This window comes from Pantherophis guttatus, chromosome 5 (genome assembly GCF_059756535.1).
Source record: "Pantherophis guttatus breed Tessera chromosome 5, ASM5975653v1, whole genome shotgun sequence".
Lineage (NCBI taxonomy): Eukaryota > Metazoa > Chordata > Lepidosauria > Squamata > Colubridae > Pantherophis > Pantherophis guttatus.
The window spans coordinates 85,635,881-85,662,141 of record NC_142067.1 but is presented as its reverse complement, the minus strand read 5'-3'; the positions used below and the strand labels follow the sequence as shown (position 1 = coordinate 85,662,141).

Below are 26,261 nucleotides of genomic sequence, written 5' to 3'. Positions count from 1 at the left end.
AAATAGCTTTTATTTGAAAATGTTATATTAAGATAGAAATATTTTAATGTAATGAAGATGAAAAATTATAAGGGGGAGGGAGGGGTTCAAGTTTTATATAAGTTTTCTACAAAGGAGGGTTTTTTTACTTGATATGAGTATATTGTGCGGAAGTCTGGGGGGAGGGGAGGGTTAGGGTGGGTTAGGGAGGTTGGGAAGTTTGGGGTGGGTGGAGGGGGGGAAAGGGGTGAAAATGTAATTGTAAAACTTTTGCAATAAAAAAAAAATATTACAGCACCCCCCACCCCCATTGCTAGCAATAACCCAGTTTCATTTAAAGTTCTATGTCACACCAAGAATAGAAATGTCTTAGTTTCAAATAGCTAGATGTATGCACCACTTGGATGGGAAGATTACAGCGTTCAGTGCACCTCTGTGTGTAGTCATTTTAGCCACATGACCTTGAAATGTCTTCAGACAATGCTGGCTCCCTTGGCTAAGAAACAGAAATGATCATCGCCCCTAAAGTTGGACACAACTGGAAAGGGGAAACCTTTACCTTTATTGCATTATGTTGTTGCAATACTACTGGCCATAGCAGATGGAAGCATGACTTAGCTGACTTTGGTTGATTTCAAAAGGCTAAAGGAAGTTTGGACCTGTTAATATTTGAATGAAAGACCAGCAAATAATGTAAGATAGTCTGGGAAACTGAAAAAGAAAAAAATTCTAAAGAACAGCAAATCATTGTCATATTCTTTCTAGTAAAAAACTATATACATAACTTCTTCCCAGTAGAATCTGTCCTCTTGGTTTTCTTAATTTAATATAGTCATGTCATATTTGTCCTAAATGTGTCTGTCTGTCCTTAAGTCCTTTATTATATGCCCAGTTTTAGCAAACTGATTTAGTAAATGTTTCTTTGAAATAAAGCCCAATATCCTGTGCCTATTTCACAATTAAAGCATTTGGAATTCTGAAATATTAGATGTTGCCCTGATGATGATGGCATGATACTAACATTTTCTTATTAAGTAAAACTTAAACTGAGTGAAGAATGGATTTATCCAAGATAACATATTTGGTTGTGAAATACCTTTTTATCAAAAACAATGTTTAAAAATGCTTCTGCGTAACTTTATTTCCAAATTCAGACAGATTAGAAATACTCTCAATTTTAAACTGATTTTCTAATAAATATTTTTAAATTTCTTACCAAAAGAAAGTACTGTTGATTCTTCTCAGTGCATTACACTTAATTCATACTTTTGCATGAATAGAGTTCCTACAAGACAAGTATGAGAATCATGTACAAATTCTAAGCATTCTTTTTGTTTTTATTCTGTGTTTCTAACTGCTCAGAATCTGTCACAGATCGATGCAGATTACAAGAAGAAGGGAAAAGTGAGGCAGAGAGGAAGGGTAGGTAGAAAGGTTCCCTGTGGGAGAGGCAATTAAAAAGTGACTCAGACTGTTATCAACTGCTATCCAATTCAATATTCTTAAAGGATAAAAGCAGAAAAAGGAAAAAAGCACATTAAAATACAAATCATATAAATGTTAAAGTCTGGCTAAAAAGACTTTTTTATTAATTGACATTGTAAAGGCAAAGATTGTTGGCAGTCTAATGGAAACAGTTGTCCCCCGTTTCCCCCCCCCCCCAATATTTCCACATCCTTGGAGTAGTGAAGAAAAAGATCTTAATCTGAAACTATATAAAATTACTAGCTTAATTTTAAAATACTGCTAATCCAGAACCCAAGATTGCCGGTATAGGGAACTATGCCTGCCTAGGGAATACTCATCTGTTTATTTGTGAAAGACGGTGTAATAACAATTTATATGCAAAATATTGTGATAATGATTTTTATTTTGTTTAGATTGTGTTCCATTAAAACAGTTGTAGAAAATTTATAAGTAAATAAATGAACTAATAGAAGCATAACTAAGTCCTTGAATGTATGAAGAATTTAAAGCATATCTTATGTGAAGATGAGAATTTAAGCCAGTAAGGTATTTAATAAATAAATGTCATCCACTTAAGTTTTTAATTTAAAGTAAATACACAGTCTTGTAATTCAGAAACACAGCAGGAAGGTGCAGTTAAGATATCTTTTTACTGATTCTTCCAAAGTTAAGATACATTTGTCAACTATTCATAAAATGAAGGTATTTAATTAAATGTGTTTCCATTACAAATTTTTAAATATATAAGTACAAATGATATATTAAATTTTGTATAATTGCACTATTAAATTCACTGAGAATTTGATTTTTTTAGCATATAAACTCTAATTTTATTGTGATCAATTACATGAAATCTTTCAACAGATATTTAGAAAATGAGTAGATTTTTATTTTTTAGTAATCTTGTACCATTCTTAATTCCAAATCCTATTGCATTATTGAAGTTATTTGTCTGTTTTAAAATTTCAACCCTTTGTAAACTGCCCAAAATTGCATGGCAAGTGGGTGGAATAACAACAACAACAACAACAACAACAACAACAACAACAACAACAACAACAACTTGAATGATTACATCCAGAAAAGTGAAGAACCAATGATTAAGGAAGTAAATTATTTTTTTATTATTATTATTTATTAGATTTCTATACCGCCCTACTCCCGAAGGACTCAGGGAGGTGCACAGCCAAACAATAAAAACACATACAATACAAAATTTAAAAAATAGAATAAAATCAAATTAAATAATTTTGGCCCCGACAAATTTAAAACCCCAAACTTTTAAAACCAATTTAAAATTGAATATATAAATACTAAAAAATATTTAAAATTTTAAAAATCTTTTATAAAAGAGGGGGAAAATTAGGCCAGGCCGGCCTGGTGAAATAGTAAGGTCTTTAAGGCGCGGCGGAAGGTGCGCAGATCCGGGATCCTCCATATCTCTGGGGGGAGCTCGTTCCAGATAGTAGGTGCCCCCACAGAGAAGGCTCTCCCCCTGGGGGCCGCCAGTCGGCATTGTTTGGCTGACGGCACCCGGAGGAGCCCCTCTCTATGGGAGCGTACCGGCCGGTGGGAGGCTATTGGTGGTAGTAGGCGGTCCCGCAAGTACCCGGGTCCTAAGCCATGGAGCGCTTTAAAGGTGGTAACCAAAACCTTGAAGCGCACCCGGAAGACCACCGGGAGCCAGTGCAGCTCGTGCAGGAGAGGTGTTACATGGGAACGCCATGTCGCTCCCATTACCACCCGCGCGGCCGCACTCTGCGCCAGTTGGAGCCTCCGGGTGCTCCTCAAGGGGAGCCCCATGTAGAGAGCGTTGCTCTCTAAAGGAGGTCTTTTAAAGACAACTAAAACAAAAGCAGAATATAAGAAAGAAGCAATTGAGCAGTGAGCTGAAAATTGGAAAAGCAAAGCTCTGCATGGCCAATACTTGAAAAGTATTTTTTTTTTTTTTGCTTTAATTTGTATGCCGCTCTTCTCCGGAGACTCAGGGCGGCTTACAATGCGTTAAGCAATAGCCTTCATACTTCTGTATATTTTTATGGAAAGTCAGTTTATTGCCCCCACAATCTAGTCCTCATTTCACCTACCTTTGAAAGGATGGAAGGCTGAGTCAACCTTGAGCCTGGTGAGATTTGAACTTGTAGTAATTGCAAGCAGCAGTTGTTAATCACATTGAATTGTATTGAAGGCAAAGCTGACCAGAAACTAACATGGAACTGGTTAAGATCAGGAGTACTGAAAAAAGAAACAGAAAGCTTTATTTTGGCAGCTCAAGAACAAGCCCTAGCCACAAACTGCATGAAGGCAAAAATTCAACATGTTACCACCAACAGCAAATGCCGCCTCTGTAATGAGAAAGATGAGACAGTTGACCACCTGATCAGTGGATGCAGCAAAATTTCACAAACTGACTATCTACAACGCCATGACCGCGTTGCTAAGATCATTCACTGGAAATTATGCCAGAAGTTTGGATTTGAGTACAGCAAAAACCACTGGGAACATCAGGTTGAGAAAGTTTTAGAGAATGAGAAACTCAAGATCTTTTATTTTTTTATTAAAAAGTTTTATCAGGTATTACAACAATTTTTTTCTATCCCTCCTCCCCCCTTCCCTCCTCCACCCACCCCCCATCGCTCATCCCCCCTCTCCCTCCAACCCCCCTCCCCCCACCCACCCACCCCGGACTTCCCAGAGCAAATACAGGATATAACATTTAACAAACATAAACTAAAATATGCTAACTTGCTGTAGGCTCCAAACTCCCTCTTGCTCTTTAACTCCCCTTTCAACTAACAAAACATAATTCAAAAAGAAAATTTTAGTTTCATTCATAGGCTATTTGAAACTTTTTAGTCCAATATTTGTTTTGAATATAGTCAATCCATCTTCTCCATTCCGATATATATCTTTCATTTGAATGGTCCATCAAGGATGCTGAAATTTTTGCCATCTCTGCTAAATTCACTACTTTTAATGTCCATTCTTCAATAGTTGGTAAGTCTTCCTTCTTCCAATACTGCGCCACCAAAAGTCTGGCTGCTGTTATTAAATTTAAAATCAATTTAGTCTCTATGACCGTACAATCTGTAATTATACCCAACAAAAAGAACTGTGGAGTAAATTTTATCTTCTTTTTGAGAATGTTTTGCATAATCCACCATATTTTTATCCAAAATGCTTTAATTTTTTTACATGAGAAACTCAAGATCTTGTGGGACTTCAGGATTCAGATTGACAGGCACTTGGTCCACAACACACCTGACATAACAATAGTTGAAAAGAAAAAAGTATGGTTCATTGACATTGCAATACCTGGTGATGCACGGATTGAAGATAAGCAGCAAGAAAAAATCACAAAGTACCAGGACTTGCAAATTGAAGTTGCGCGACTGTGGAAAAAGAAATCGTGTGTTGTCCCGATTGTAATTGGAGCCCTTGGAGCAATACCCAAAGGGATACCCCGTTATTTAGAAATTCTAAATTTGCCGGACTTGAACATTTTGACTCTAAAAAACCACCTTACTCAGAACAGCTTACATCCTCCGACGATACCTTAACAGTTCCTAGGTCCTTGGTTAGGACTCGAGCTGCTGAGCTATTAACCAGCCTCAAAGGCTGTGAATCTCACTAAAGATTAAATCATCATCATCATCATCATCATCATCATCATCATCATCATCATCATCATCATCTACTCAGTCAACTGAACATTTAAAGATGTGTCATAAATACCATTGACTGGTGCTAATGCTAATGATTGATATGGGTTGCTGAAAAAGTTATAGAAAATGGGAAGGTGAAGATCTTGTGAGACTTTTGAATACAAACGGATTGTCATTTGGAACACAACACGTCAGATATCACAATTGTCAAAAACCGAATCGTACAATTTATTGACATTGCGGTACCAGGAGATGCCAGAGTCGAAGAAAAAGAACTGGAAAAAATCACGAAATATCGCGACCTGGCCATCAAAACTACACGGCTATGATGAAACATGTAACAGTGATTATTGGGGCACTTGGTACCATGTCCAAGAATTTTACAAAACACATCAAGAAATTGCAGCTTCCTGCAATAACAGCAGCAGAACTCCAAAAAACTGCGCTACTCAGAACATTGTATATTTTAAGAAGATACTTGGTTGATACCTAGGACGCTGACAGCAACCCGTATCAGCCATTAGCACCACTCAATCGTATTTGTGACACATTTTTAAATGTCTAGTTGACTGAGTTTCATGTTTAATGAATAAAAGAGATGATGATGATGATGATGATGATGATGATGATGATGATGATGATGATGATGATATGCATTGTACATCTCTTTTCCTAAAGACAAATGTAGAGAATATTAGGTACTAAAAATGAAAGGCGGCAGATCCTGTAAGAGAAAGAGAGGAAGATTCTAGAAAAGTTAATGCATATCTTAAAAGATTCCCCAATAGAAATTGAGATATGGAAACCAAAATATATTTATACCAAATGGCAGTGTGAGCATATAAGGTGGCCCTTTTTATAGATGGAATAATAGTAAGGAATGCTTTAACCATAGTTTAACCCAGTGATGAAATCTAAAATTTGTTACTACCGGTTCTGTGGGCGTGGCTTGGTGGTGGTGGGTAATGTAATTGGGTGGGCGTGGCCAATTTTTTTTTTTTTACTTTTAAAACCATTTTTTCTACAACCTCTTCGGTGAAGAGGTTGTAAAAAAAATGCTTTCAAAAGGCTCTGATGATCCCAGCTGAGTTGCCTGATCGGCAGAGGCTTTTTTTCTTTTAAATGCCTCTGATGATCAGGCAACTCAGCTTGGATTGTCAGAGGCTTTTAAAAGTATTTTTTTTTTACAACCTCTTCGGCCGAAGAGGTTATAGAAAAAATGTTTTTAAAAGAAAAAAAGCCTCTGCCGATCAGGCAACTCAGCTGGGATCGTCAGTGGCTTTTAAAAGCATTTTTTTTACAACCTCTGAAGAGGTTGTAGAAAAAATGCTTTTAAAAGCCTCTGACGATCCCAGCTGAGCCGCGTAATCATCAGAGGCTTTTTTTTTTTACTTTCAAAAGCATTTTTTGGGCCGAACAGGTTGTAGAAAAAATGCTTTTATATTTTTTAAAAAAAAGCCTCTGATGATCGCGCGGCTCAGCTAGGCATGGGGGGGGGCAGGGATTTTTGCTACCGGTTCTCAGAACCACCTGCCTCCATTGCTACCGGATTGGGTGATCCGATCCGAACCGGGAGCATTTCACCTGGTTTAACCATGAGAAACAAGTAATGGTTTCATTCACGGAGAACAGAACATACAAATCATATTTAGAAATAATTGCAGCTTGATTTATATCAAGCCAAATTCAACAAACCACAGTATCGACTAGCTGTAGTAGAGAGATGGCCTTGAAGAAGGTATTTGACAGCCATTAGATAAAAAAACAACTTAGCTTTGAGAGAGAGGTAATTTTTCATAGATAAATATAGAAAATATCACTTAGTGTATTCCTCCTGCACTCTTTGTGAACAAGTTGCTTTTAAAGTAATTTTAATGTCATAACAGATACATTTTTAGAACCAAATTATGTTTTGTTATAGCAGAATCTGTGATATGATTCATATTGACTGCACTATTACAGTTCTGCTTAATGACATAACTGCACCTCTCTAAAACATTTTCCATCATTTTTGAGGTCTCTTCTAAGAGTGCTGGCTACTGGATATGCTGAAAAAGATCTTGTAAGCAATGCTACCAAAGCAACTTTCGTTGCTTTTGAAAACAGGAGACAGTGATGCTTTGAGATGCATCTTGGAATTTTACACTGCTCAAAAAATTAAAGCGAACACAAGCAGAAGACATCCGAGATCTGAATGAATGAAATAGCCTTATTAAATACTTTGTTCATTACATACAGTAGTTTTGTGTTCCCTTTAGTTGTTTGCGCAGTGTATAAACTACTGTATGCAAAGAACAAAGTATTTAATAAGGCTATTTCATTCATTCAGATCTCGGATGTCTTCTGCTTGTGTTCCCTTTATTTTTTTGAGCAGTATATTTTATTGAAGTATTGTCAGAGTGAAGTACCATTGACTGAAATATTGCACAGTCATTGTTCCAAGTACACTTTATATCAATAGAAATATTGGTTTGGTAGTTTTCAACTTATTCTTAATATTATGTTGAACATGTTTGGTCATTATTAGGCCATTTTGATGAGGGCAGAATGGCCTCTTGGATTCAATTTTTAAAAATCAGATCAGCATAAGGCTCTCCCACAAGTCAGCTTAAAATCAAATCTCTCGTAGCAGTCATAACTTTGATAACTAGGCAAGCTCAATAAGCAGGCCCTGCACCTAAGCAGAGCAGATCCTAAACAGAACAATTGCAGTTTCATTTATTTAAAAAAAAACATTTTGTCATTCTGCAACTGAATATTGGAATCTATTTTGTTTTTCTCAGTGACTTTGCTTGAATTGATTCCTATTTGCATGTATAAATGATGTTAATTAATTTTTAATGACAGATTTTAACTATACTTCTGTTTTCAATTTTCATATTTAGTTTTTATGTTTTTAACATTTTATTTGTGCACACCTAGAGTTCCTCTGTAATGGGCGGTTTCTAAATGTGATAAATAAAACTATGCTATGGGCAATGGGTTTGAACATAATTACAGATCATCACCTTTATTTTTTTATTTTCCTATGTTTGTTTCTCTACACTGTTCTCTTAGGTTCCATAAAACATACTTAAACATGGATGACTTTCCCAGGTAAGTTAGAGCATGAAGAACAGCTACGGGTCTTTTATGTTTTTTTAGTTATACCCTTGGGAAATGAAACCCATTTATAAAGCTTAAAAGGAAACCTAGAATAATTGACACACCTTAAAAAAATATTTCAAATTCAAGAGAAATAAAAGAAAAGAAAAGGACTAATGCTTCAGAGCCTTTTCCCCCCCCTCTGTCTAGTTTTAACTTAAAATGCCAATTGGGAACATGCATCAAATTTACTCCCAAATCTTTGTAAAGCTTCTGCCATTTGACCATCTGGCTTCTATAACTTTGCAATAGACTAATTAATAACCAGTCAGTGTGGAGGTGTTGCTCACTCAGAGTAATATTTTCTGGTTCTTTTCCAAACTAATGACTGGGTTTTGGAAAGCTCTCCCACTTTACTTCTTTCTGCTCTTATTGCTAAGGATACTTTGGCTATTGTGGAATATGGAGAGAGGAAGAAAGTGGAAGTGATTCATCCTTGTTCTGAGTATTTCTGTGTAATATTCAAAATGAAAATATCTCATTTCAAAAACATGGAGCAGATAAACAGATATATTAGGAAATAAGTAAAATTAACAAATTACTATTAAATGCTTAAATAAGTTTCTTAAATGCTTTCTAAGTTAAAAATAGGATTAGGAATATCTAGAAATGCTACTTGTGAAAACCTAGAGTGTTCATAAAACAGTTGAAATGGTATTCAGTGAAAGAAAATGCATACTCTTTCATTGTAGTAGAATGGAACTGGCTTTTTTATATTTCAGTAATTCAGGGAGCAAGATATAAAGTACTCAGTCATACACTTCAGAGATATGCAAACTACTTCAAATCTAATAGATTAAAAATTGTGAAGCCTATGGAAAATATGAAATACTTGGCTTTTGGCTCAAAGACTTCAGGCTAGCAAGCCATCTGAATAATCTGCAAGCAAAAAAATAAAAATAAATGAATGAATAATATCTAGAAGAACAATTGCAGAAAAGGAAAGGAAAAGGAACAGAGTTGGTAGCTATGGTATTATAAACTGCCTACTCAGAACATTTGTTGACTGGATTAATAGTGAATATATTTAATACGGGAAGAAATGCAATTTTCCTAGTGGAATTGGAAATTTCAGGTGGAACAAAAGACCACTTCCAGATTCACAAATCTAAAAAAACTAAAACAAAAATGAATCTTTATGGCCAGAAAAGGGATAAAAGTCATTTGACTTCCTTCCCCATTGCTGAATTTTCAAATATTTAGATATTTTTGGAATAAACAGAAATATTAGAAGATTTATGGAAGTATAATAGCTTCATGAAAGATCAACATTATGGTGAAAAGGAAAGATTTTGGGGATGTAAAAATAAAACGAAGCATATTACTAGGAGATTCATCATCACCATTGCTCTTTGTATTGTTCATAATTCTATTGAAATATCCCGAATAAAATAATTAGTATTAAGTTACAAAACAAAGCTATAAAATAAACCATTTGCTCTTTATAGATGATCTAAAAAGGTACCAGTATGTTAAATTAAAAATTGAAATTGGATATCTTGCAAAACTTGCCTATTGGAATTTATGTAGAAATTTCAACTTTTCCATTTTAAAGTTACCAGACATGATCTCACTAACTTTACAAAAGATTTGGAACAGCATACATTTGACAAGAATACATTCAGAACAGTTAAGATTCTTGTTTGGATCTTGGCTAGTATCCAAATCATTGGGAGTCAAAATTAGTCAATAAGATTGTGATATTCATTTGGACAAATAGAATAGTGAGTGTGGGTGTATGTTTGTGTTATGTATACAAATCTGTATAATCACGCTGAATGATTGAAGATCTTTTCAATGAATGCTTTGAGCTTTATCATGCTGATTCAGTGCAGTTTGGTAGACATATGGTTTTTTTTTTCATTTTCCTAGTCTAAGACTAGGAAGAGAGAGAAAATAACTACTCCAAAGGCACCCAATTGGACTGTATGTATAAGGATAGAACCTGGGTTTCCTCATTTCTAGTTCAGCACTATATACTATATAGTGTATATATAGTTCAGCACTATATACTATACTGACTCTTTGTGATATAGTTAGTGTTATAATTGACTATAAACCTGCATTTGAGTTAGAATTATGCTAGGGAAAGTCCAACCTTGGTTACTTCTATCCGATAGTTCAGAATCTGGAATTTGAATATTAGTATATGGAATTTCTGATAGGATACCTTCTTGATTCTGACTTCAAAGAGTTCGGTAAGCAGAAATAATAATTCTTCTATTAGGATTTCTAAAACATAAATAAAGTAGTAGTGATAAAAATTACCAATTAGAATACTTTCAAATTGCTCAATTAAGAAAACACAATAAATTTGATTAGTGTACATTCATGAGAGTATGTTTGATACTCTCTTACTCTCTCATCTATATATGAAGAGGGTGGAGCAGAGAATCTTTTAATAGCCTGCAAAGAATAGACATGACTCATGTTATTATTGTGCAGCTATTCCAAAGTTTGAGTGGATTTATCCTGGCTGTTTTATTTATCAAAAGTAAGGATGCTTGAGAAAGAAAGAGGAAGGAGTAGAAGTAGGAAGGAATTCATAGGTTGTAGAATACAAAAGTAGAAAGGATTGAAAAGTGGATATTAATCATGAAAATCATGTTTTTAAACACAAGTTAAGATTCTGCTTAACATAGGCAAACAAAACTACATACTTTCATAAAAACCATCACCATCAGTGAATAAAGCTAATGTTATCAACAGTGACCCTGAAATCCTTTTGATGCTAATTTTTATCCACTGTCTCAGGCACATGTCATAGATCCTTAAGAAAGGTATTGTAGTGCTTAAGGCTGACAGCAGGAAAACTCAGGTTTCAGTCAATTGTCAGCTACAGAACTTGATTAAGTGACCTTGTGCTAGTCATTCTTTCTTAGTTCAATGTACTTTACAGGGTTGTGGTTGTGTGGAAAAGGAGGGGAAACGAGCACAATGTAGACCCCGTCTTGAAATTAAAAAAAACAGAATATAAATCTAATAAACAATACTAGATCATTCTCATTGAGATGGAACTGGAATAAACATTGCCCATTTATCTTCTTAATCCTCATATACATTCAATTTTTACAGTTAATATTTTGTTTTGTTGCTTTAATATATCCTATCATGTTCTTATTCAGTATTACCACTTCAGCTCTTGAACAAAACAACTGTCAGATCCACCACCTTCAGCTTAGGGCCTTGCTGGCATTCTGCCATAAATCAGGGAAGGGAGGGAGAACAAATGGGCAATAAAGCTGTATGCCTTTATATGGAAAATTGTGGTGGTGGTGCGGGATTGACAGTTGAGGAAGGAGAAAGCATTTTGGAATCTGATGTGCTGGCATCTTCAAGGCTGTTTACCCTAAGAGTAGAATTTCACCAGCCCAAACACCTCAGCGTTTTCCAAAATATCTTTGTGATGCCGGATTGGCTACACACAGGAAGACCATGGGGGGAAGGCTAGGTGGAACCAGTGTTAGTTCTGTATTGGTGCATGGGAACTTTAGATCTGCTTTACTGCAATCAGCATTTCTTAATAAAAGTACCTTTTCACTTCAACCAAATGGAGTAGAGAGTTTTACTTTCCTAGGAGATCAGACTGAGGCAGGTCTGACAACAACTCCATCATTATTTAAAATTCTACCTTAGTATTTTATTTTTTTTTAGTAGAGAATCACTGGCATCATAAAGTATTTTAATTCTAGAATTTTTAATAAGATTACCATGTTCAAAACTGAGCTATTATTCTATTATATAGGCTGTTTTCTATTCTATTATTTGTGCCCTTGGAGATCTTAATATTTCTTAGGTCCTTGGTTAGAACTTGAATTATTACAATTCCGTCTTAGATTCTAATTCTTGACTGTAGATTATCCACACGTAATAAATAATAAAAAATGGCTATCTCTGCCCAGTTCAAGCATTCCTAAACTACCAGCAACTTTTGCGAAGCTGAACAAGTAATGGGAAAATATTGAAATAATGAATCCTAACCTACTTAGAGCTATAATTTTTTTTAAAATTTGATTTATATGCCGCCCTTTTCCGGAGACTCAGGGCGGCTTACAATGCGCTAAGCAATAGCCTTCATCCTTTTGTATATTTATACAAAGTCAGCTTATTGCCCCCACAACTGGGTCCTCAACTTACCTACCTTAGAAAGGATGGAAGGCTGAGTCAACCTTGAGCCTGGCGAGATTCAAACCTGCAGTAATTGCAGGCAGCTGGTCTTAATAACAGGGTGCTTTAGACCACTGTACTACCAAGGCTTTATAATGATCAATAGCTACAATTCTGGCTGGTACATAGATATTTTGGATATTGATTCTGAGCCAAGTTCTCTGTAAATGTGGATTAGCTGCGATCTACTCAGAACTCTTGGTTTGTTTCATCTTTTTCATCTTCAGATCCAATGAGTGTAAAGAGCGGGCTGCCAGATCACTTTTTGAAACTTCTGTTAAAAAATATATTCTATTAGCTCCTGATTCCACCAAGTAAAGTTTATCAATCAGAACTAGTTATGTATTTATCTGATTTATTTATAGATCTGCCCATCTCATGAGCCAGTGACTTGGGAGACATAAAAAACTAAATAAATACCTAAAATCATTATTAGCAAATATTAAAACATTAAAATTATTAACAAAATAATAGATGGAGGGATGCTAATAGTAGTAGCACCACCTCACTATTCATCCAGGCCTACTGGCATAACTAAATCTTCAGAAGCTTGGAAGCAATGAGGCCATCCTCAGTTTGAGGTGAGGTAGGAGATTCCACACATACTGTAGGGGCCACACCATAAAAGCCCCATCACCTAAGACCACCAAACATAGCTTCCTACATGACAGAACCATAACATACCCTTTTTGTGAGATCTGGTAGGATGGGCAGATGAAATTGGGGAAAGGTGGTCCTTCACACAACCTTGTCCCATGCCATATTTTCTATATTTTATTCATTTTAAGATTTAAACTCAGGATGAGGTACGGTATACTAGATCAATTTAGAACACTACATTCTGAATTTTTCTTCAGTAATATTTTTAAAAATTCAATGACTGAATATTGGTTTCAGAAGAACCTACAGTATATGGGAGATGCAAGAAAGGTTGGATGTTACTAAGAGGACAGTGGAACTGAGACTGGAGATCATTTAAACAGTCTAAAAATAAACCACAGAGAACGATATAATAGTTATTCTGAGCAATGCAACTGAGATTCAGGATCAATCTGTAAAAAGGAAACACTAGAAAATGATAGAATAGTTATTTTGAGTCATTGCTCAGCCTTCAGGTCAAGTAAAAGCTAGTGTGTTTGTCACACTATAACTGTTATAAATGTGACAGTAAACAGTTTGTTGGCAGAAATTTAATTTAGGTGATTAACTGTATGGTATAATACAACAGCCTTCAATCTTTTTGGCTGCACAGACCAGTGGTGGGGGAGGGGAGGGGTTTGAATGCTCAACCTAATCCTGCAAATGCATAAATGAAGCTTTGTGCACTCACCCACCCCTTACACAGCCCACTTCCCAACGGGCTGTGGACCAATACTACTCTGTGGCCCAGGAGTTGGGGACTCCTGGTGTAATAGCTAAGGTGAAGAAAAATACTGCAGGCTTTGTGGAAGCTTGAAGGAAAAGTGTTATGTTTGGCGAGGGCAAACCCTGCATTTCAGCATAAGAACCTTATCTCATCTATGAAACATGGTAGTATTTTCACAGTTTCATACTTTGCTTCCTCTGGACCAGGGTGGTTTACCATCATTGATGGAATTCTGAATTGTACCAGCAAAATGTACATGCAAGAAAATGGCCCAAATATAAAGTTGTATGACCAAACAATAGTTAAAGAAGAAAAATAGTTAATAGTTGGAATGGCAAAATGAAAGTCTTGACCTAAAAGTCTTATTCATATCTTGAAAATTACTTGGGGGAAAGACTTAATTATGTTCATACAGAAGAACTCTCAAGTGAGCTTCCTCAACTTTTCTCAAAGAACAAGCATCCTTAAGTAAGAGCCAGCTTGGAGTATAGGTTAAGGTGCTGGCCTGTAAACCAGGAGACTGTGAATTCTAGTCCTAATTTAGGCATGAAAGCTGGCTGATCGGGCCAGTCACTGCCTCTTAGCCCAATCTACCTCACAGGCTTCTTGTTGTGGGTATTAGTAAAAAGGGGTATTAGATATACTTATCGTTATTTATAAAAATAATTGCAGTATAAAAATCTAACAAATAAAATCAATCTGGGGGTTGGAGCAAAACAAATCATTGTTCTTTCTGTGATTTGTGATGTTCTGAACAGAAGATTCTCTTGCTGTTCTGACCATTTCCAGAACTTTTGGTGATGTTGAATTTCAGCAACATACGTGCTTATAGGTCCAAAAGTATTTCTCTTTACTGACAACAAAAAGATAGCTTTACCAGCATAGCAGACCGGAATCATATTTTATGCTCATACTCCATTCTTTTGAACTCTAGTTTTATAATAACTTTCCATTTTGAGGATCTATCATATCTGTAGTAATTAAACCATCTGTCATGTCTACAGAGTGCATGATGTTTCCTAGAATAGCAGTGCTTAGAATTAATAAATAATGTGGCTCGTTAGATTGAAAGAATATGCTACCATTTAGAGAAATATGTAATTTTTTTTGAAGGATTATAATAAATATATAGGATGAAATAAATATTTGATGATAAAACATACAGTGTGTTGAAAATCTTAAAGTTCTACCATGAAATTTTATTATATCTTTTCAATTCAACTGATTGTATTTCTACCCTCTTCTTTTTGAAAATAGAAGTTTGTTTGCCTTTTAAGCAGCCAGTCTTTTTATTGAAGCTCTCCTTCCTTAGTTCAATTAGGGAAATGAAGAAAGAAACCTAAGACTTTCATGGCACTGTCACTGGCATGCTAATATAAAGTGTTTATTTTGACCATTTTTTGGTCATACATTAAAATGTATGGTCATACATTAAAATGTAATGTATGGCCATTTTTGGGTCATACATTAAAATGACCAGGGGATCATTTAGAATACAAATAAGTATATTCTTCATTATGCAAACAACAATTTCACAAAATGAGGATGTACATGAATATTTATGCTGTTTTAAAATCTAGGTGAAACAGCATGCTTGATTATAAGCTATTGTTTAATTTTAGAAGATGAATTGTAGTTGATTTTAAAGTTGCCAGTCATTCTCAAGGATACTCCATCAATATTGTCTCAACTTCATTGTATTGTATTATTAGCTATCTAATAGATTATTACTTTTGATGCTAATGTTGGTGATGAACTGTATATAGCACACCTTTGTTTATTTGTCATTACATCTAACTAAAATGTTTTAAAAATTATATAGGTAGCCAACAACTGTCCCCTGCTGTTGATGCTACTAGCCTGGTAATGAAACAACATTAAAAAAAGGAAGTTCAGAGCACACAATTCAGCTCTGAGCTATATATTACACATTATTATTACATATTACAAGGTAGTCCTTGACTTACCACACCAATTGAACCCAAAATTTCTGTTGTTAAATGAAAATTTGTTAAGTGAGTTTTGCCCCACTTTACAACATTTCTTGCCGCAGTTGTTAAGTGAATCACTGCAGCTGATAAATTAGTAGCCTGGTTGTTAAGTGAATCTTGGTTCCCCATTTTCAGAAGTGTGCAAAAAGTGATCAAATGATCCCAGGATGCTGCAATAGTCATAAGTATGAACCAGTTGCCAAGCATCTGAATTTTGATCACATGGTCATGGGGATGCTGCAAAGGTTGTAACTGAAAAACCATCATAATTCACTTTTTTCAATGCTGTTGTAGCTTTGAACTGTCACTAGATGAACTGTTGTAAGTCGCGGACTACCTGTATAGTATGTTGCACTATTATTACACATCTATATTGCAGTTAAAAAAGATAATGCAGCAAAGGCTGAAAGTAAAATTTCAAGGACTATGTTGCCTTTCTGTAATCTGAATAACAACCATTTTCTTAAGCTGTGGACTGCATGGTCATTAGGAGAACCATCAGTCTAAACATCTGTTGTGGGACATACTTTTGTTCTGATTTTTCAAATACTATGGATTGGAAGTGAATTGGCGGTTTCTTAGGTGAGAGTCACCCTGTTATCATAGACATATAAGTTTCTGGTTTAATTCAGATTTTTTGTGGCTGACTTCCCTTGAAAGGTCAAAGGATTTGTACAAATGGCCCACCTCAAACTTTCACTGGATTTTGAATTGCTACTGCCTTGAACATGAGCTAGTACCAGTTTTCAGTTAAATTCAAGTTTTCTTCCATTAGCACTGGGTATTGAAGCAACAGAGTTTCCTATGTTGCTTTCATCTCCTAAATTCCTCATTTATAAGGGGACTACAGTGAATGTATGAATAGGCAGATACTGCTCAAGTGCCCTGGATATCTCTTTATTACAGTTAGCAATCAGAATCTCAACTGAGCTGCCTATGAAACTTTCCACAATCCCTCTGAAAACTGGTAAGAACTATTAAGAACTGGTATGAATCTAATAGGGCTTTCTCTGATATGTAGGAGTTTGCAACACAGAGTTCCATAGCACTCAGAGAATGATCTACTCATGGCAAGGGGGAAAGTTAAATGCCCAGTACTTTCAGATCCCATTGTATCATATTTATCCTGTCCAAACTGTTCCAATTAAGTCAATGATAATCTTTTCTAAAGTTAGATTTTAGAGTAAATGTTACTCCGTTCCATACATATATTTTGAAAGTCACATTTCAAAATCACTAGGAGCTTTTATTTTTGCAACATTTAAAGTCAGAAAAAATGCAACATATACAGTCATGGCCGTAAATGTTGGCACCCCTGAAATTTTTCCAGAAAATGAAGTATTTCTCACAGAAAAGTATTGCAGTAACACATGTTTTGCTATACACATGTTTATTCCCTTTGTGTGTATTGGAACAAAACCAAAAAAGGGAGGAAAAAAAGCAAATTGGACATAATGTCACACAAAACTCCAAAAATGGGCTGGACAAAATCATTGGCACCCTTTCAAAATTGTGGATAAATAAGATTGTTTTAAGCATGTGATGCTCCTTTAAACTCACCTGGGGGAAGTAACAGGTGTGGGCAATATAAAACTCACACCTGAAAGCAGATAAAAAGGAGAGAAGTTCACTTAGTCTTTGCATTGTGTGTGTGTGTGTGTGTGCCACACTAAGCATGGACAACAGAAAGAGGAGAAGAGAACTATCTGAGGACTTGAGAACCAAAATTGTGGAAAAATATCACCAATCTCAAGGTTACAAGTCCATCTCCAGAGATCTAGATTTGCCTTTGTCCACAGTGTGCAACATTATCAAGAAGTTTGCAACCCATGGCACTGTAGCTATTCTCCATTGAGAGTGGAGACAGCAGCCAGTGTGGGTACCACTCATCCAATCAGACTGCAGGACTGAGCCAGCCAATAATTTCAAGTCCCGCCCCTGTTGCCGGGCAGGCCCAGCTTTGGCTCAGTCCTTCAGTTGGACTGGCGTGTGGGTCTCTAGCTCTGTCTGCTTTCTTCAAATTATCTGTTCTGCTTTGGAATATTTGGTGTTTTTTGATCTGGACTGTTTTCTGACGTTTCTTCTGCTTATCCCTATGGACTTGGTTGCCTTTGGACTTTGTGAGTTTTTTTCCTTTTAAGGGCTGTTAAGACTCTGGTGTGAGGGTGTTTGAATTGTTCCCTTGGGGACCCCTGGGGGGGCTTCCTCGGTGCCCCTGCTTGGCTTGGCATTCCCCTTCCTTCAGGATCTGGCCCTTCCTTGCCAAACGCCTTCCCCAGGGCCTCGCTTTTTTCTTCTAGGCCGTTTTTTCGCGCCGTTTCTGTGGCGGCGGCCATTTTGTCGCCCCTAGGCTCCGTGTACAACTTTTATTTAAAAAATTTTTCTGGCTGTTTCTTTGGACTTTTGGATTGCTGGGCTTGCTTGTCTAAGCCTCCTGGGAGCCGAATTTGCTGCCTTTGCTGTTCCGGTTGCCTCCTCTGCTGTCTAAGCTCCGTCATTGCTAAAAGCGCTGGAATCGCCGCTTCTTATCTCCGACGAACAGCTGAGCTAATTAGTGGAGTTTTTTTAGGCTCCCGCCCTTTCTCTGCAGCTCTAACAGCCGACGATCAGCTGAGCCGGGCCTGAAGGGTTCCCTTGTTACCACGTCTCCCTGCTACAGCGCCTGGACTGCTTCCTGTTAGTTGCCCATCAAGAGCGTGTGTGTGTGGAGCTTCGCGCCCCCCCCCACCCCAGCGATTGCATCTGAACTGCTGGTCTTCCCTGCTGTTGGCAACCCCAAAGGGCATCTGTCTGGACTATATTTATTTTGGCTGGCTGCGTGTGTTCGTGGAGCTTCGCGCCCCCTCCCTTTGACTGTTGGAGCTGCTTGTATTTCCGCTGCCCTTGCCAGCCACTATTTGCTGTCTCCCTAATTGCAGCGGCCATTTTGTGGAGTGCCTGCGCTCCCCTTCCTTTGCTTCTGGAATTGTGGGCACAGGACTTGAATTTAGTGGAGTTGCCGCGCTCCCCACCTTGTCTTCGTTTAGTGACTGTTGCATCTGCCATTATGCCGAAGTCATTGGCCAAATCCAAATATGGTCGTAAAAACAGTTCTTCTACTCAGAGGCAGTCGGAGGATGCATCTACCTCGCATCAAGACCCTGCACAGTCACATGTTGCCCCATCTTCTCATGGGCATCACAAGAGTAGGAAGCATAGCAGTGCGCTGGACAAAGTAGAAAAACGCAGGGATAAAGTCCTCACTCAACTTTGTGCAAAAGCGAGCACTGGACTTCAGACATCGACGGCTTCTGCTCTGCTACAGGGTTCCTGGCCGGCTACTCCTGACCAGCTGTCTCTCAGGGACTGTCCTGTCACTATCTCCACTTCGAATTTGTGGGGCACTGCTCCTGTGGACCTTGTTACTGTTCCGCCCACTGTCGAGGATGTTCCTGATATACCATCTCCTCAGGATTCCTCTACGGTTCCCGTGGATCCGGCTCTGTCTCAGGAAGTGGTGACTTGTCCTCTTCCTACCGACCAACTGCAAAAGATGATTGAAGCTGCGGTACAAAAGACCTTGGCGGAGGGCCGTCGTACCTCCAGTGTGGCTGGCTCTGTTCGATCTGTCTCGCCAGAGCAGCCTCGTTCCTCGGGGCTCGAATCCTCTAGAGCGCTTCATTCTCCTTCGTGCTCCCAAGCTGGTCATCTCTCCACCCTGTCGGATGTGGACGACAGTGACTCTGGGTTGTCGGACGATGAGAATCTTCCACCTGATCAGCCGGCGTCTACTGCCCTCTTTCCGCAGGCATTGTTCAGGTCTCTTCTGTTTAAAGCCGTCAATACGGCCCAACTTTCCTCCCCAACTTCCCAATCTTCCGTTTCAGTGCCGCCTGGGGTTTTGGACCCGATGTTCGCCGAGCCGGCCAAACCGATTACGGCTATCCCCACACCTCCGCTTTTCCTGGATGTCGTGAAGCGGCAGTGGTCTTCGCCGGGGTCTGCTCCTATCCCGTCTTCGTCTGACCGTACGAATTTCCACGTCGCAGCTGAACTGGACACTCTTCTGCAGCTTCCGTCAATAGATGCTCCCATCGCTGCTCTCCTGTCTTCTGCCGCCATTCCGGGCGATCCCGCTGAAAACTTACGCCCTGATGAACGCCGTACTGATCAGGTCCTCCAACGGGCACATCTAGGGGCTGCATGGGCCATCAAGGCAGCCTCAACAGCATCTTTTTTTAACCGCACCACGTTGTTATGGCTCCGCCAGTTACAAGAGAAGTTATCACCAGAGGATGCTCGTATCAAGCATGACCTTAACAAGATTGTGGCTGCGGTTCAGTTTTCAGCGGACTCGACACTCGGCGCTGCACGGTTCGCTGCCAAATCGTTAGCTTCGGCTGTTACGGCTCGCCGTTTGACCTGGCTCCGGCATTGGCAGGCGGACGCCAGACATAAGTGGAAGCTCGCTTCGGTCCCATTTGGGGGGTCCCTTTTGTTTGGGGCAGCCTTAGATCCCTTTTTGACCGAGACGAGGGACAAACGAAAGGTTTTGGCGGCGGCCTTCCGCAGGGGGGATTCTCGCTTCTCCCCTTATCCCTCTCGTCCCCAGTTTCGAGGTAATGATTTTGGGGGGCCCTCCTCCTACTCTTCCCTTCCCTCGCCCCGGCCATTCACAAACTTTGGCAGGCATCGGGGCTCACAGGATAGGGGATTCCGGGGCAGATCGTTCGGGTCTAAACGGCCCTTTCGAGGGGGAGGAGGTCGTTCCATCCGTCGCCGGCGCTAATTACATTGCTGATCCTCCCATTGGCGGCAGATTGGCCATCTTCGTGGCCGCCTGGGAACGGTCCACCTCTGATCAGTGGGTCCTAGCCACTCTTCGTTCTGGTCTAGCTATCGAATTTGTCTCCATCCCCCCTGACTCCTTTGTCTGCTGTCCGATTTTTCGTAATTCGGACAGAAAGTCCCTTATGGACGCAGCAGTTCAGCATCTCCTGACCATTAGGGCTATTCAACCCGTCCCTGCGGGTCAGGAGCGTCAGGGTTTCTATTCCCGGGTTTTCCTGGTTCCCAAATCTTCGGGGGGGTGGCGCCCTATTTTGGACCTGAAACGTTTGAATAGGTACGTGGTGTACCGTAAATTTAAAATGCAATCATTGCAAACTATTTTAGCCGGTGTTCGGAGGGGCGAACCCCTCTCTTCCATAGACCTTACGGAGGCTTATTTGCACATCCCTATCCTTCCTTCCCATAGGCGTTTTTTAAGGTTTTGTTACGGTGGGGTCCATTATCAATATAGGGCGTTACCCTTTGGTCTCTCCTCTGCCCCCCGTACTTTTACGAAGGTACTGGCCGCCCTAGCGGCCTCTCTTCCTATCCGTTCTGTTAGGCTTTTATGTTACCTCGATGATATTCTCCTGTTGTCCCCTTCTCTCTCTCAGGCAGTTTCGGATGTTCGCCTCACTGTAGAGACTTTGGCGGCCCATGGTTTCTCGGTTAATTTAGATAAAAGTCACCTCTCCCCGTCCACCAGTTTGGTCCATTTGGGGGCCCTTATCGACTCTGTTCAGGGTAAGGTGTTCCTGTCCCCCGATAGACAGGCGGGTATTCGTCAGTTAATTTCCAAGGTGGAAGCTTGTAGGGCAGTTTCCCCTCTTGTCCTCTCCCAACTGTTAGGCAAGATGATCTCGGCCATCTCCATAGTTCCTTGGGCGCAACTGCACGCACGGGAACTTCAATGGTTTCTCTTGCCGTTGCAGAAGGCGGGCAGAGGCACGTCATCCAGGCCGGTTCCGGTCCCTCCTGCTGTTCGCCGATCCCTGCGGTGGTGGCGCTCCCCGGCCCTAGCTGCGGGGTCGTTCTTCCTGGAACCTCAGAGGGTGGTAGTAACTACAGATGCCAGTCTCCTCGGCTGGGCGGCCCATTGTCAAGGTCAGTTGGCTCAGGGCACTTGGAGCCCGGCAGAGTCCCGTCGCCCGATCAACTGGCTAGAACTACAGGCGATCTTCCTGGCTCTCAGGGCCTTCCGAAATCTGATCTCCAACTCCCACGTCCTCGTCCTGACGGACAATGTTGCTGCAAAAGCGCACCTGAACAAGCTGGGAGGTACCAGGTCGAGGTCGCTTCTTCTGTTGTCCCTGCGACTGGGATTCTGGGCGGAGAGGCACCTTTGCTCGCTCCGGGCACAGCATATTTCCGGAGTGGACAACTCCCAAGCGGACTGGCTGAGTCGTCGTCAAGTGGACAACGCGGAGTGGCGCCTCCATCCCCGGATCTTCCAGGAGCTGTCTTGTTGGTTCGGCACGCCGATCATCGACCTCTTCGCAACAAGCACGAATGCTCAATTGCCGCAGTTCTTCGCCCGGTTCCCAGATCCTCGGGCAGCGGGCATCGACGCTCTTCGAATTCCATGGCCAGTGGGTCTTCTCTACGCCTTTCCCCCGACCTCACTCCTGCCCAGGGTGGTTCGCAAGATCTTGTACGAGCGGGCGGAAGTGGTCCTTGTAACACCTCATTGGCCTAGGAGACCCTGGTATGCGGACCTTGTGTCCCTCTCGGTGGCCCCATCGTGGCGCATCCCCCTCGAGGACGACGTTCTGTCCCAGGGCGCTCTATTACACCCGGACCTCGCCTGGCTCAACCTGACCGTTTGGCGGTTGAGCGGAGCACTTTGACAGCAGTGCATATCCCGCCGGACGTTATTCAGACATTGCAAGCCTCGCGCCGTGCTTCTACGGATCGGATTTACTCTGCCACCTGGCGTGCCTTCTGTTCCTGGTGTTCCGAGTTTGGAGTTTCCGCTCTTCAGCCATCCATTGTGGACATTTTATGTTTTCTGCAGCGGGGCCTGACTCAGGGCCTCTCGTCCAATACGTTACGTAGGCATGTGGCCGCGTTGTCTTCAGTCCTGGTCTGCGGATCCCTGCCATCATTGTCGCAACATCCTCTAATCCGGCGTTTCCTTCGAGGGGCCACGAATTTGTGTCCTCCTGTATTACACAGATACCTGACCTGAGATCTCCCTTTAGTGTTGGAGTCACTTATGGGCCCTCCGTACGAGCCACTGCGGACTACTAGTCTCCGGCTTCTTTCCTGCAAAGTCGCTTTTCTTGTGGCGATAACGTCGGCTCGTCGTATATCGGAGATAGCAGCGTTGTCCATCCGTTCTGACTTATGCGTCTTTCATTCGGACCGGGTAGTACTCCGTTTGGACCCCACTTTCGTTCCGAAAATCAATTCGGTTTTCCACCGCTCGCAGGAACTCATCCTGCCTAATTTCTGCCCGCGACCTGGTCATCCACGGGAGCGCAGATGGCACTCACTCGACGTACGACGGGCTTTGCGGATCTACATTAAGAGGACATCCGTTTTCCGTCGTTCGGAGTCGCTGTTTGTCTCCTTTTTGCCCGTTTCCCAGGGGTGCAAGGTCTCCTCGTCGGTTGTCGGTCGTTGGATTCGTCACACAATTGCTTCGGCCTACGACCTCCGCTCTCTTCCGCGACCAGCTCGTTTGACCGCCCATTCCACCCGTAGCGCAGCCACGACCGCCGCAGGCACCCTTGTTCGAGATCTGCAGGGCTGCCACGTGGACTTCACCGGTTCCCTTCATACGTCATTATCGCTTGGACCAATTTGCATCGGCAGAGGCGGCGTTCGGACGACGGGTGCTTCAGCGTGTCGTTGCCGGGGAGACTGTTGTTGTCGACCAGCCGGTTCCCACCCTGAACTCGGGACAGTGAACTGGGGTATGTCCCACACTGGCTGCTGTCTCCACTCTCAATGGAGAAGGGGCGTTGGTCCTACCTGATACGCTCCTTCTCGTTGAGTGGAGACAGCAGCCAGACCCTCCCCTTTTCCGGCTGTGTCTTCTGTCTGTCTTCTCCTCTCCTTACTTACCTGGTGGCTTTGTTGCCTTCTGTGCCCACACGCCGAGTCAGTCTTACGAGTCTTCGCCAAAGCTGGGCCTGCCCGGCAACAGGGGCGGGACTTGAAATTATTGGCTGGCTCAGTCCTGCAGTCTGATTGGATGAGTGGTACCCACACTGGCTGCTGTCTCCACTCAATGAGAAGGAGCGTATCAGGTAGGACCAACGCCCCATCTCCCTGGGCGTGGATGGAAGAGAAAAATTGATGAAAGGTGCCAACGCAGGATAGTCCGGATGGTGGATAAGCAGCCCCAACAAGTTCCAAAGCAATAAGCTGTCCTGCAGGCTCAGGGAGCATCAGTATCAGTGCGAACTATCCGTCGACATTTAAATGAAATGAAACGCTATGGCAGGAGACCCAGGACGACCCCATTGCTGACACAGAGACATAAAAAAGCAAGACTACAGTTTGCCAACATGTACTTGAGTAAGCCAAAATCCTTCTGGGCAAACGTCTTGTGGACAGATGAGACCAAGATAGAGCTTTTTGGTAAAGTACATCATTCTACTGTTTACCACGAAGGAAATGAGGCCTACAAAGAGTAGAACACAGTACCTGCAGTGAAATATGGTGGAGGTTCACTGATATTTTGGGGTTGTTTTGCTGCCTCTAGCACTGGGTGCCTTGAATGTGTGCAAGGCATCATGAAACCTGAGGATTACCAACGGATTTTGGGTCGCACTGTAGAGCCCAGTGTCAGAAAGCTGGGTTTGCGTCAGAGATCTTGGGTCTTCCAGCAGGACAATGACCCCAAACATATGTCAAAAAGCACCCAGAAATGGATTGCAACAAAGCGCTGGAGAGTTCTGAAGTGGCCAGCAATGAGTCCAGATCTCAATCCCATTGAACACCTGTGGAGAGATCTTAAAATTGCTGTTGGGAAGAGGCACCCTTCCAATAAGAGAGACCTGGAGCAGTTTGCAAAGGAAGAGTGGTCCAAAATTCCGGGTGAGAGGTGTAAGAAGCTTATTGATGGTTATCGGAAGCAACTAATTTCAGTTATTTATTCCAAAGGGTGTGCAACCAAATATTAAGTAAAAGGTGCCAGTGATTTTGTCCAGCCCATTTTTGGAGTTTTGTGTGACATTATGTCCAATTTTCTTTTTTTCCTCCCTTTTTTGGTTTTGTTCCAATACACACAAAGGGAATAAACATGTGTATAGCGAAACATTTGTTACTGCAATACTTTTCTGTGAGAAATACTTCATTTTCTGGAAAAATTTCAGGGGTGCCAACATTTACGGCCATGACTGTATATGAAACAAGTTTTTTTTTTTTTAATTTGATTTATATGCCGCCCTTCTCCGGAGACTCAGGGCGGCTTACAATGCGTTAAGCAATAGCCTTCATCCTTTTGTATATTTTATACAAAGTCAGCTTATTGCCCCCACAAACTGGGTCCTCATTTCACCTACCTTAGAAAGGATGGAAGGCTGAGTCAACCTTGAGCCTTGGAGAGATTCGAACCAGCAGTAATTGCAGGCAGCTGTGTTAATAACAGGGTGCTTAGACCACTGTACCATCAAGGCTCAGTTGAAAACAGCCATCTGCTGTGAGCAGATGTGAGGTTTTGTGTAAAAAAAATTAAAACTTCAAGAGACTGCTTCTTTGATTATGTAAGTAAACAAGAAATATCACCTGGAATGTCATTGCTAATGCTGTTTGGAATCTATTGTTGTATAATGATTTGGTGCTTTTGTTCAAGGAGCAAAACACTGTTCTGCAGAAGGTCAGAATTTAAAAACAAAACACCACAACAATTATGCTCTAAGCAAAAATAATTGATTAGGTAGATGGATGCTAGCATCCTGATGGTTTTTCCATGATGTTGTATATGTGGTTGCCCAAAGGCAAGTTGAGGATTAGATATTGATTTTCTATTTTTATTTCAAAACATTGTAAGGTAACATTACTTCTCTATGCCAGTCCAGCTGGTAGAAGGAACAGAGGAAAATAGTTGTAAGGATTAGATTAGTATGCAGTTTTAGCAAATGTAGCACAGACATTGGAGGAATGAAGATGTAACCCAAGGAATGACAGTATTGAAGCAGAAATAAAATCCATTGGAACAGTGGAAGAAAGAATAATAATCAGGTTGTTGCCTTGCTGTTTAGGCTATGTCATTGTTGTGACCTGGAATTTAAAGGAAATGCCTTGATGAATCAGATCATGAATTCAACCCATCAATTATGTTCCTGTGAGTATACTTTTGTTAATTACAGCATTGCTTCAACATAAGGAAAAATATTAGAATTGGCTAGTTCAGTTTTGACCTTTTCCAGACCAGTTAACATGTAAGAGAGAGGAAAAATTATTTGAATGTTTTAAATCCTTGATATGCACTCTATCTTGAAATGTATTTGAGACAATTTTCCTTCTATTGATATATACATTTTAGCATTACTCATTATTAAGGTTGTGTAAAACCTGTCCTCATTCCTATTCTTTTGGTACAGCAATATTTAACTCTCAGCATTTTATAGGATGCTACAAACCATTAGTGGGGAAATAGCCTCAAACTGGCAGACATTTGAATGTTTGAGAGAAAACTATCTGCCTCAATTGTAGCACAGA

The 26,261-nt window shown here is 40.6% G+C and overlaps 2 protein-coding genes and 1 long non-coding RNA gene across 3 annotated transcripts in view; all 3 read left to right on the top strand.

Annotated features, from left to right (window-relative positions):
- Window positions 1-26,261, top strand: part of FRMPD4 (FERM and PDZ domain containing 4) — a 298,999-nt gene that overhangs the window by 73,924 nt on the left and 198,814 nt on the right. The window lies entirely within an intron of this gene.
- On the top strand, window positions 8,168-25,884 carry LOC148113497 (uncharacterized). The gene is made up of 3 exons (XR_015734516.1): window positions 8,168-8,207; window positions 15,611-15,651; window positions 25,802-25,884. It is a non-coding gene; the product is annotated as an uncharacterized LOC148113497 (long non-coding RNA).
- Window positions 15,951-22,433, top strand: LOC148113498 (uncharacterized). Its single transcript, XM_087895291.1, has one exon. It carries the CDS (start codon window positions 18,826-18,828, stop codon window positions 20,545-20,547), a length of 1,722 nt encoding a protein of 573 aa, XP_087751417.1. The 5' UTR covers window positions 15,951-18,825; the 3' UTR covers window positions 20,548-22,433.

What these genes read in the sequence shown, in the direction of transcription:
- LOC148113498 (XM_087895291.1), top strand. Translation starts at nt 18,826, where the DNA reads ATGCCGAAGTCATTGGCCAAATCCAAATATGGTCGTAAAAACAGTTCT.